Source organism: Aulonocara stuartgranti, assembly GCF_965226115.1.
Source record: "Aulonocara stuartgranti genome assembly, chromosome: 7".
Classification (NCBI taxonomy): domain Eukaryota; kingdom Metazoa; phylum Chordata; class Actinopteri; order Cichliformes; family Cichlidae; genus Aulonocara; species Aulonocara stuartgranti.
In genome coordinates, this window is record NC_138945.1 from 20,598,943 (window position 1) to 20,611,640 (window position 12,698).

Below are 12,698 nucleotides of genomic sequence, written 5' to 3' on the forward strand. Positions count from 1 at the left end.
TGTTTTAATCATGCTATGGAGTAAGTAGTTAAAATAAGTGGTGATTGTAGGGTCTTTTCCTCTTTGTAAGAGACACAGAAGCACTTAAGCACTAAACTACTATTATTAGATCAAAATAGGGTTGCATTCTATTAAATATGTGTTGCTAGGTAAAAACGAGACGGCCCAAGAATGTTTTATGGACAATCGCTCCCTCTAGTGGTCAGTTATTTGGAGTGCTGTACTCTGATGGCTGGATGATCTGTGGTGTTTCTTCCATCACTAGAGAAAAGTAGAAAATTGTAGTAATAGTTATAACTGAGCAGAGGAATTTTCAAGTAATTACCTTTGTGTCTCTGTGTCTATTTAATGCTATTTAAAATGTGTGAATATGTAAAATACAATTGGTATATAATAAAAATATAACTTAAAAATGTGTGCTTAAATGGTTATGTGGACTGGTCACCCGTCAAAGCTGCACTTTAATAATGTTGTTCTTGCGTAGTGAGAAAAATCACAGCCTGGATTGTTTTGTTAGCCTCTCATCCTCCTTCATGTAACCAAATCCTGTTTACACCTGCTAGTGAAAACCAGTTAAAGTCATTCAATTTAGCCATGGAAGATGAATTTCACAGTACACTCTGAATGGTGACGTGTTCCCTTCTCTGTTATTTAAACACCTTCTTCCCTAAAAAGAAACAGTCAGAGCCAAAATGATCCTCCATTTGGTGGCGTTTCTTCTTTTTGTGGGGGGCAGAGGAGCAGTGGAAAACACACAGATTTTGACAGTGTCCCAAAGATGCTTGGAGGATACAAACACTTTTCTCCGGGAAATTAACCAGGATGAACCAAAGGGCTATGCTGTTCTAAGTAAGTGATTGTGATTTTTGTATGACATTTCTTATGCGCTTGTGTGGTAAGTGGCATTTAATCCACTTTAGCAGAGGAGCCAAGATAGAAAAGTCAAAAATACAGAAATAGATTACAAATTCTTCAGGACAATGCAAGACCATAAGCTTAAGTTCATTTTCACCTTCTCAGAGAATAAAAATACTGCCGCTGGAAGCTTCTGAAAATTACAAAGATTAGGTTTTTATGACTGTCATGCTTACATCAAAAATGATCGATGCATACATCAAATCCGTGACTTTAACCTGTGCAGCTGGTGTAGAGCCTATGAAACTGCATAAGTGTTCAAAAGAACTGTAAGAATATTTAAATAGTTAAGATGATGATGTTGAAAGTGTTCATTTCATACCTACATTGTAACTAATTCCTACTCATTGTGTGCTTACAGTGGGGCAAAAAAGTATTTAGTCAACCACCGATTGTGCAAGTTCCCCCACTTAAAATGATGACAGAGGTCAGTAATTTGCACCAGAGGTACACTTCAACTGTGAGAGACAGAATGTGAAAAAAAAAATCCATGAATTCACATGGTAGGATTTGTAAAGAATTTATTCGTAAATTAGGGTGGAAAATAAGTATTTGGTCACCTCAAACAAGGAAAATCTCTGGCTCTCACAGACCTGTAACGTCTTCTGTAAGAAGCTTTTCTGTCCCCACTCGTTACCTGTATGAATGGCACCTGTTTGAACTCATCATCTGTATAAAAGACACCTGTCCACAGCCTCAAACAGTCAGACTACAAACTCCGCCATGGCCAAGACCAAAGAGCTTTCGAAGGACACCAGGAAAAGTATTGTAGACCTGCACCAGACTGGGAAGAGTGAATCTACAATAGGCAAGCAGCTTGGTGTGAAAAACCAACTGTGGGAGCGATCATCAGAAAATGGAAGACATACAAGACCACTGATAATCTCCCTCGATCTGGGGCTCCACGCAAGATCTCATCCCGTGGGGTCAAAATGATCATGAGAACGGTGAGCAAAGATCCCAGAACCACACGGGGGGACCTGGTGAATGACCTGCAGAGAGCTGGGACCAAAGTAACAAAGGTCACCATCAGTAACACACTACAACGGCAGGGAATCAAATCCCGCAGTGCCAGACGTGTTCCGCTGCTGAAGCCAGTGCATGTCCAGGCCCGTCTGAAGTTTGCCAGAGAGCACATGGATGATACAGCAGAGGATTGGGAGAATGTCATGTGGTCAGATGAAACCAAAGTAGAACTTTTTGGTATAAACTCAACTCGTCGTGTTTGGAGGAAGAAGAATACTGAGTTGCATCCCAAGAACACCATACCTACTGTGAAGCATGGGGGTGGAAACATCATGCTATGGGGCTGTTTTTCTGCCAAGGGGACAGGACGACTGATCCGTGTTAAGGACAGAATGAATGGGGCCATGTATCGTGAGATTTTGAGCCAAAACCTCCTTCCATCAGTGAGAACTTTGAAGATGAAACGAGGCTGGGTCTTCCAACATGACAATGATCCAAAACACACCGCCCGGGCAACAAAGGAGTGGCTCCGTAAGAAGCATTTGAAAGTCCTGGAGTGGCCTAGCCAGTCTCCAGACCTCAACCCCATAGAAAATCTGTGGCGGGAGTTGAAAGTCCGTGTTGCTCAGCGACAGCCCCAAAACATCACTGCTCTCGAGAAGATCTGCATGGAGGAATGGGCCAAAATACCAGCTACTGTGTGTGCAAACCTGGTAAAGACCTACAGTAAACGTTTGACCTCTGTTATTGCCAACAAAGGTTATGTTACAAAGTATTGAGTTGTATTTTTGTTATTGACCAAATACTTATTTTCCACCCTGATTTATGAATAAATTCTTTACAAATCCTACCATGTGGATTCATGGATTTTTTTTTTTTCACATTCTGTCTCTCACAGTTGAAGTGTACCTCTGGTGCAAATTACTGACCTCTGTCATCATTTTAGGTGGGGGATCTTGCACAACCGGTGGCTGACTAAATACTTTTTTGCCCCACTGTATGTATTTTCAGTGAGACAGTAACAAAGACCAGCCTTGAGGCTAATAACTAACTAACTGTACTACCAGCATAAGGAGTAGCACTGGACATTGCGTGGTCAACACCACCCTCCTGATGGAACCACTGAAATGCAAATCTTTGCGGAGCTGTGATAAGAGGCTATAGCTAATAAATGTAGCTGTTAGCTAACACATACTTTTGTAAGCTAACAGCTAACTTATGAAGAACAAAATACCTTATAAATCAAAATATGCTAATGCTACTCAAGTTCAATGTAAATGTTACTTACTACTTCACTATTTCAATACTTTTTTTAAGAGCCACCAACTATAAACCCTACACAATTAGCTTAAATTCACCTCTATCTGTTTTATTTAACTCCCTTTTCCCCTACCAGTGTCACAGCAACATTAATGACATCACTGTTTGTTTCACACTTACTAATAAAAGTAGGTATGCCAGCTCAGCAGGGGTCTTGGGACACACGTAAATCCAACCTACTAAACCTACTGTTAATGCCCTACAATCCACCTAGAGGGCGCTCATGAGTTAGTCTTCAGTGAATAGAGCCAAATGGCAGACTGAAGTATCTAAGCTTGCTCCTGCCACGGGGAAAAAAATCTTTTTTTTTTTTTGTTATCCAGAAGTCCAAATTTGGGGTTATTTCCTCAAAATTTCAACTTTAAAATTACAAATTTCAAATTATTTTCCAAGAAGATACTAAGTCGAAACTTAACTATATTTTGGTGGATGCACTAGTATGTGTATGTCGTTTTGTGATCAAAATTAGCAAGACACAAGACACTTCTTCTTTATTTGTTATCTAAAGGGTGTCTTTAAAACCTAGAACGTCATGAAAAAGTGAGATTTACTTATATAGTAACACCATGCATCTTTACAGCCAATGGGCCTGTGAATGAATGGCTTTTTTTCTTCTTCTGTGTGTTTTGTCAGTGTATGATGCTTTTGGGAAAGTGGGCAGCAATGTTGTAGGAGGTAACACCAACCAGCCTGGTTTGCTGCAGCAGTGCCGCTCTGCTCACGGCCCCAGCTTTTCTGGACAGTACTGCCAGGTGTTCCTTCGGCAGGTAACAACTAACACGATAAAAAGTCATGACAACCAATAGATATTAGATGAAAGTAAGCATACTTTAAACTACGTTTTCTTCTTAAACAGGGAAGAGTCCAGTACTTTGTCGGTATTTGTGTACCTGACTCCTGTGAGAAAGATGACGTGCAAACATTGGTGCTTTACGGTCAGTGATTTAAAAATGAATTTATGCGGTATCATCTATACAACACAATATCGCTTCTTTCTTTTTTTTTTAAACGTGACTAATTTTCACTTTTCGACAGACCAGCTTCAGTTTAATCAGATGTCCCTCATTCCTCCTTTACCTTCCATCCTGGTCAATCAGTCCACTCAGGAGATGATCATGACTCACTGTTTGTCCAGCAAAATTGCCCCTGATACATCTGATATCACCTGCCTGTCAGTATACGATTACACTGCTCTCACTTTCTTTACTGTTTTATCTGCATATGCACTTCCATTAGGGTTACCTGTGCAGCAAAGATGAGCATCTCTTCATATGTCCAGGCCTTTAGCTCAGGACACCTTGTTTTTGTCTTGTCAAACTTTATTTTCTCCTGCAGGTTTGTCTGTTGTGTAATGGTAGCAATTCCTCTCGGAGCCACCCTGTTAACAGCTATGATAAGGTGGCAGTGGAAAAGAAAGGTCGAACCTACATTAGAGTCTTCCTGCTTAAACGCTGCGCTCAACCTTTACGGGACCCTGAAGACCAGCAGCTCATCCAGCAGTGAAACTAATAGCTGGAGTTCAGAAGAAAGTAGTAAGTGCAAAGTGCATCATCTAGATTTGCTGAGGAGTAGTACTGCATATCACACATATTATGGTTACTATCTTCAGTAACCAAATAATGCGATTATGTGAGCTGCAGAATCAGTTATTACAGATGTATTTATATTGAGACATACTGACCTTGTATAATATTGGTTTTGGCAGATAGCAACCACCCCACACAAACATGCGCTCTTCAAAGCCGTGTGTATGGCTGCCTTCAAGCAATCTCTATACAGAAGACCACGCAGGGCATTTTTAGCACCTCCACATCAATTCCAGTCGGAGGCTACGCTTCACTGAATGGCATCCGTGTTCTCAGCCTGTTATGGATCATATGTGGCCACTCTGCACAGTTCCCTGTAATCAACAGCTTGGGTATGGCAGTACATTGATGGTCTCATTACTCCATAACACACATATACTTTCACTTATGTTCATAAGACCTGTGTTGCAGACAATTACAAAGACTGGAGGAAAACTGTTGAAAGCAGCCCTTTCTATGTGCTAACCATAAGTGGACCTGTTTTCATGGCTGTCGATACCTTCTTACTGCTGGGGTGAGACTGGAACAATTTCAGATTGACAGTGTAAACATATATTTTTTAATTATTTTATTGCCAGCTTAAGAAATTTGATGTTTTAGGGGTCTGCTTAGTGCCAGGTCCCTGCTGGGCTCTATCAACAAGGCTGAAGACAAACTGAGCCTCAGCCTGGTTGGGAGCTATCTCTTAAAGCGGATTACAAGGTGTTGTATTTTGGTCAGTTAACCAAATTAATTTGTGTCTGCGTCACTCCATTTTTACACTCAAGTAAAAGAGGCTTTCTGCATGTGTTATTCATTTTTTAAATTGCTGTTCTCTGTCCTCTTTGCAGGATTCAGCCACTGCATCTGTTCATTATGTGTCTAACCATTGGCCTTATCTCTCTGGTCAAGTGGGGACCCTACTGGTTCCCATTTATAGACACAGTGATGGATTGTAAGACATACTGGTGGGCTAACTTACTATTGATCAGTAATCTGCTCCCAGTCCATGAGATAGTAAGTTTAACTTATAATTTAGTCCTACATTGGGTATTTTAGAACAGATTTACTTACCTGTTCTTAACCTTTTATCTTCATATCCCTGTGCAGTGTATTCCTTGGACGTGGTACCTGTCTCTAGACTTCCAGTGTTATGCAACCACTCCTCTCTTGGTTTATTTATACAGACTGTATGTTCACATCCTTTAATATGATTCTGAAATACTGTTAAAGTGATTTCTTCATTCTTGAACTAGAGCATCACTAGGAGCCGTATACATTTTTATTATCTCTGTGGTTGTAATCCTATCCCCTCCATGTTTTATTTGTCAGAAATAGGAGTGTGTTTATGGTTGTGGCAGGTGGCCTCCTCCTGATGACTATTGTGGCCAGTGCTATTATAACTGCACACCTGCAGCTACCAGTCTTTCAGCCATCTACAATGTAAGATTCAATGCAAAACAGCGTTTGGTGAAATGAATATCAAGGTTTTTTGTTTTTAAGTTTCAGTGTTTCCTTTTTCTACAATGCAAAAACATAATTGAGGCTGTCTACCAACTATGCATCTCTTCTTATGATTTCCCAGAAAATAAACTTGTTTATTTTGCAGGACATCTGAGAATTATGTTTTGTATTACTATGTGAAACCCTACACGAGATACGGGCCATTTCTAATAGGGATCTTGACCGGAATATATCTGACAGCAAAGAAAAATCCACTGTTAAAGCAATGGGTGAGAGCATTTTGACAGGTTTCAATCCCAGACCGTGGCTTAGTCTTTTCTGAGAATTTAAAAACAGCATATGCCTTTTGGTTTATAGCCGAGCCAGAATTTGAACATTTGCCACCACACTTATGTGCTTATCATATCTGTTGTTTCAGTGGCAGGCAGCACTTGGTTGGCTCTGTTGTCTGTCACTTTTGGCTCTTTTGGTTGGATTGCCCTACATCCTGAAGGAGACGCCAGCCAATCCATCTGTGCCACATGCCCTGTATCAAGGGCTGCATAGACCACTCTGGGCACTGGCTGTGACCTGGATTATACTGGCCTGTGAGGAAGGCTATGGAGGTAAACCAGGTGTTGGGATGAACTAAATCCCATATCTCTACATTAACAGTAATAACAATATAGGAAAGCACATAGTATGTTAAAGGAAATTGAGTCTGTATGTTCTTATTTTTATATGTCTTTATATTTTCTTGTTTTTTATCACTCCAGGCTTTATCAAGAGGTTCTTATCCTTGACTTTCTGGGTTCCTCTTTCCAATATCAGCTTCGCCTGCTATCTCATACACCCTGTCTTCATCATCCTGTACATTGGCTTTCAAGAGACCCCAATCCATTACACAGACATCAATTTTGTAAGTATTTCATGTTGCACGTTCTGTTTTAGTGTGCTTATTTCAAATGATTTGGCACAGTTCTTCATAACATCAGACTTTTCTCCTCTGCTCAGATGTACCTGTTCCTTGGCCACCTGGTGCTGACATTGGCAGTGAGCTACATGCTCACTGTGTTAGTTGAGAAGCCCTACCTGCTCCCAAAATAGAGCAGGGCATGGACGTGCCCAGCTATTCACATCCTTAATAACTACCCTCATTATCTTTGTTTATGCATTGTGATCTCTAACACTGCTTTTATTTATAGCTGCTTTTGTAGCTAACGAAGCAATTTAATTAAAAACTTGGAAATATGCTTTTAGTGTGTGTGCGTGTGTGTGTGTGTGTGTGTGCTGAGGTTATTATCTGACACAGTAAACACAATTTACATATCTGACAAGTCGCTATGGGTTGATGGAGAAAACATCCTGCAGGGTCACATGACATTTTCTTGACTACATTTTTATTGCCTCACACGTCCATGTTCTTAATGCCTTGCAGATACCACACAAGAAAAAGATAACTTGTCACCATGTGTTAGCGTAAGGTGCAGACATTTTGAGCAACCCCGTATTTCTTTATATTATCTCAGGAAAATGGGAAATAGGTGCAGTGATTTACTGAAGCGTGCCAACATAGATGGAAATACAGTAAATAAGGCAAGAACAGAGTTCAAATTCTGAGAAACAGACAAAAAGTTTATGTTTAGTATGACCACCTTTAAGCCCAAACTCTCTTTCTTGAAGTAGTCTTCGGGAGTAGTTCTCCAGGCATCTTGAAGGACATCTTTAAATGTTGGCATCCTTTCATTCTGATCTCTGTCAACATGATCCCACACTGCTTCAACAATGTTGCCGTTTTAGTCATGTCTATGTGCCACTGATTGACTGAAATCACAAACCATGACAGAGACAGCACTGTGTTTATGGCTGTAGATACTCACTGGTCTCCCTGTCTTCTCTGTACATATTGACAATGATTTGAACCAAAACTTTCAAATTTCGATTCATCACTCCATTACACCTGTTCCCATTGATTTTCAGTCCAGATCTTTTGTAATTTGGGATACCTTAACCATTTCTCCCTGTTTACCCTTCTTTTTGACAGCTACCCGTCTACTGAGACCATTTTTTTTGGCAAACAGTAGATAGATCAGCTGAAGGACCAAATATATGTCTCAGACCTTGTGTCAAGTCTTTGTTTCCTATTTCTTAAGTGCATGACTTTCAGACATTGTTCATTTGTTGTAGATAGTTGGGCTGCCACTTCTTCTTTTGTCCGGTTTCCTCAAATTTTCAAAGAACGCACGCTCTTTGTGAATCTCTTTGTTGCAAAAAAAACAAAAAACAAACTATTATCTTTGGTGTTTTTCATAGATTTAATGGAGGAAACTGGGTTAAAAAAAATCATGTTCTTTGTAACAGGCTGCCAATATCAAAATGTTTGAAGATATAATTTAAAATTGGTTGTTTGCTAAGCTATGTGTAGACACAACACTGGTTCATCCCTTGAGGTCGATCGCTTTTTTATGCTTGAGTGATTCATATGTCAACGTGAAGAGCAAAGTTTTTTTCTAGCAGGAGAAAAAAAAAAGAAGAAAACTTAAAAAATGAGAAAATGAGTAGTCATTTCAACACCAGTGCACTGAAAATGAGAGAAAAAGTTGCCAATGTATAAAGAAAAGCTTTGAAAGACTTTGAAAGCCTGGAGAACTAGTGCTCATGATAGTCTGGCCTTGGAAGCAAAATATAAAGAAATGAGCAATGGCTCAGGACTGTTGCATAGTAATGTAGGTATTCAAGCCCATTAGCCCTTTAAGAAAACCAAGCTCCGACTGTACATAGCCAGCCTGTAAGCAAGGTACAGATGTGGTTGTGATTATAGTTATATACCTAAAACAACTACTACACCATTTGTGGTTGTCAAATATATATATATATATATATATTAGGGGTGCAACGATACACAAAATTCACGGTTCGGTTCGGTTCGATACTTTGGTGTCACGGTTCGATATTTTTTCAATACAAAAAAATGTTCATGCCTTTTTAATTTGTCACTTATATTAAAATTATAAATATATATTTTAACTCAAAAGTACAGTTTTTAAATTTAACCCTAACCCTTGTGCGTGTTTTTTATTTTGACAGCGAATGCGCACCTGCGGACCACTTATGTGCAGCCCTGGTTATTTAGCTCGTCATATTGCAGCCACAGAAATTCTTTTGTCCATGAAACCATAAAGCTGCACTTTCTTTTTGCCTTATAGTCTGATTTGTCATAACTTCTCCGTTTTGTGGTAAGCTTTTCTTTGGCTGTCACTTCTTCACCCTGACCTGTCTTATTTGGCTCAGCAGAACTGAAATGCTTTTACACGCGCACTCACATAAGCTCAGCGATTCTCTGCGCGATCAACCTCTCACATGTTTAAGCTTGCTGCGGGAGATTTCACTTGTCATGTTTGCATAGTAAGCTAACGATTAATAAGACGATGTCAGAGGAATTGGTGCACAAATTATCATCACTCACAGATCAGTGCTGTAGCTCTCTATACACAGTTCACACGATTGCAAAGTGAAAGCAAAAAAACAAGCGCAAATTCAAACGCGACTTCAATATGTCACATATTGACAGTGGCTCACCGATGCCAATGACATAATTACCCAGCTACATTTCTGAAAGAATGCAAAAGCATTGACATATATTTTTCCTACAATAGCCCGACGGGCAGGGAAGAGATAGATTTTGGTAGCCCGACTGAAAAAAATCGCTAGCTCCGGGACGTCGGGCTAGCGATATTGCGAGCCCTGTATCTGATTGAGGAATCACTCATCTTTGGAAAAGAGAGTTTATTACAGAGAAATGGCTCTTTCCAAAATAAAAGCTATACTATCCGCTTCTTCTGGGCTATATTCTCAGCAGCATAAGGAGAATCATGTGCTAACAGCTGTCTAAATGACTCGGCTAAAGTTAGTAGCATGCTTGTTGTTTTTGTCTTTGCACTAGGATGATGTCGGCGTAAATGTGCAGTCATATTCGTTGTGTTCCCACTAGTGCTTTCAGGTTAATCTTGTTGAAATGACCTTAACGCCACAACACGGCAAATCTCCGTTAACGAGCTACCGCCGATCGCCCCGTGCATGGGGCTAGACCAGGGGTGGGCAAACTTTTTGATTCGTGGGCCACATTGAGTTCTAACATTTGACAAAGGGGCCGGAACAGGAGCAGATAGATGGCATGCTTTGAAAACATCACCTCATTGGGGGAAAAATACACATCTTGGGATATGGAGAAAACATGTGCTTTAATTTCCAATGAAAATGAAGAAAAGCATTACAATAAAATCTCTGACTTCGAAATGAGCCTTTAAACACTGAAAATCAAATAAATGAATATTTTATTTTAAAGCACTGAAAGTTCTGTTATCCTTCAGGATATCACATCACTCTCCTCCTAACTCTTTTTTTTTTTTCCAAAAACGGTAGGAGATGCAGATGTACTTGTCCTGTTCCTTTTATTCAATTTGTTTCCCCGGTGCCAAAAGTCAACAACGACCAGTGCAAGGACGAAACAGTTGCAGCAAGTCAGTCTGTGAAGCGTTATATTTGATCTGCGCGCACTGTTCATTTTAACAACGTGCGTATCACGGAGAGACACACATTTTAATGGGAGCAGTGTTGTTGGTCTCCTTTTTTAGCCAGCGCATCAAAGTCTGGAGTTAGTTTTGTTGTGGCGATTCTCAGGATTGATCTGAGGTGTAGGTCTGTTAACTTGGATCTGTGGCTGGCTTTGTTGATGTTCATGACGCTGAATGTCTGTTCACACACGAAGGTAGAGCCGAACAAAGCCAACATCATCTGCGCTTTTCGCCTTAGATTTGGAAACGCGGCATCATTGAGTGAAGCATAGAAGTCATTTAGTTTCAGAGAGCTGAACTTCTCTTTTAAGGCAGGGTCAGACTGAAGGTCGATGAGTTCGAGCTGAAGCTCCTCTGGAGCTGTTTCGGGGTCTTGTGACAGAGGAAAGGCCACCAATTGAAGTGACTTGTCAATTTTATCGAAATCCAAAAACCGACGGCAGAATTCTCCGTGCAGTGCATCCAGTGACTCACTGTATTTCTTTACTTTTGCTCCGGCCTCTTTCAGCGTGGCTAGTGTAGGAAAATGAGTGAATGACTTGTTCAAAATCTGCCTGGAGAATAAAGCCAGCTTGGATTTGAAGGCTTTCACGTTTGTGTGCATGTCATGCACAAACTGCTCCTTCCCCTGCAGTTTCACATTGAGCTCATTCAAGTGTGAAAATACGTCTGTAGCAAACGCGAAGTCACACATCCAGCTCTTGTTGCTCAGCTCAGGAAATTCATCAGTCTTCCCCTGCCGCTCCAAAAACACGCCAATCTCCTCTTTGAGCTCCCACACTCGTTGAAACACTTTGCCCAAACTCAACCAGCGGACACGGGAGTGATAAAGCAGGTCCTGGTGATCCGCATCAGTTTCCTCCAGGAACGCAATGAACTGACGGTGCTGAAGTCCCCGTGCGCGTATGAAGTTGACAAGTTTCACCACAGGATTCACAACATGATTCAGCTGTAACACCGATTTACATAGAGATTCCTGGTGGATGATGCAGTGGAGGAAAATCACATCCTGGTCAGAGTTTTCATCTTTCACTTTATTCTGGATTCTCCTCAGCAGGCCAACGTTTTTTCCCGTTAAATTTGGAGATCCATCTGTGGTGACATTAACAAGCTTACTCCAGGGAAGCTTCATGTTTTCGATGGCAGCAGACACTCGTTCAAACAAGTCCTCTCCCCGTGTTTGTCCTTTCAGAGACTCCATTGTCAAAAACTCCTCCGTTATTTCAAAGGTTTCGTTGATTCCTCGGATAAAAATGAGGAGCTGAGCAGTGTCTTTGACATCGTTGCTTTCATCCAGTGCTAAAGAATAAAAAGTGAATGACTTCGCCTTTTTGTTTAATATGCTGGTGATATCTTCATCTATTAGTTCTACACGGCGAGTCACTGTCCGCCGTGATAAACTGATTTTCTCAAATTTGTCTTTGGTCTCCGGGCACAAAATACCTGCTGTCTCTACCATACATTCTTTTAAAAACTCGCCCTCTGACAGTGGTTTGCTGGCCTTTGCTATTTTGAATGAAAGCATAAAACTGGCCTTGGTACTTGACTCTTGAATGGCAGTTTGACGGTGAAAAAAACTTTGCTGAGCCTTCAAATTAGCTGCCAACTTCTCAGCAGCAGATTCCCGTTCTTTTGTTGAGAGCTTGCTAGCATAATTTGCGTGCTTTGTGGCAAAGTGACGGCTAATATTATACTCTTTAAAAACCGCCACAGTTTCTTGGCATATCAGGCAAACAGCAGTGAAAAAATATTTAGTTGTCCACTCCTTTTTGAACACTCGACATTCTCTGTCCACTTTCCTTTTCTTGGGTCCGCTCATCTTCATAGAGGGGCGGTAGGTCACAGGGTAAAGTGCAAACGTGGAGTAATAGGCCTACGCCGCTTCACCTCAACAAAGCCAATATATCTAGAGTGC

The 12,698-nt window shown here is 40.7% G+C and overlaps 2 protein-coding genes across 2 annotated transcripts; one reads left to right on the forward strand and one right to left on the reverse strand.

Annotated features, from left to right (window-relative positions):
- Positions 1–692: 692 nt before the first annotated feature.
- oacyl (O-acyltransferase like) lies at positions 693–7,316 on the forward strand (the record flags this gene model as incomplete). Its single annotated transcript, XM_082539663.1, has 15 exons — positions 693–849; positions 3,835–3,968; positions 4,058–4,136; positions 4,237–4,372; positions 4,537–4,733; positions 4,907–5,119; positions 5,199–5,301; positions 5,388–5,489; positions 5,618–5,783; positions 5,877–5,956; positions 6,099–6,209; positions 6,376–6,499; positions 6,649–6,835; positions 6,986–7,128; positions 7,224–7,316. 15 exons carry the CDS (start codon positions 693–695, stop codon positions 7,314–7,316), a joined length of 2,025 nt encoding a protein of 674 aa, XP_082395789.1.
- A 3,492-nt stretch (positions 7,317–10,808) lies between these two features.
- On the reverse strand, positions 10,809–12,242 carry LOC309711983 (general transcription factor II-I repeat domain-containing protein 2-like; the record flags this gene model as incomplete). The annotated part of the gene is made up of 1 exon (XM_082542578.1): positions 10,809–12,242. The coding sequence occupies one exon, from the start codon at positions 12,240–12,242 to the stop codon at positions 10,809–10,811; it is 1,434 nt and encodes a 477-aa protein (XP_082398704.1).
- Positions 12,243–12,698: the final 456 nt, after the last annotated feature.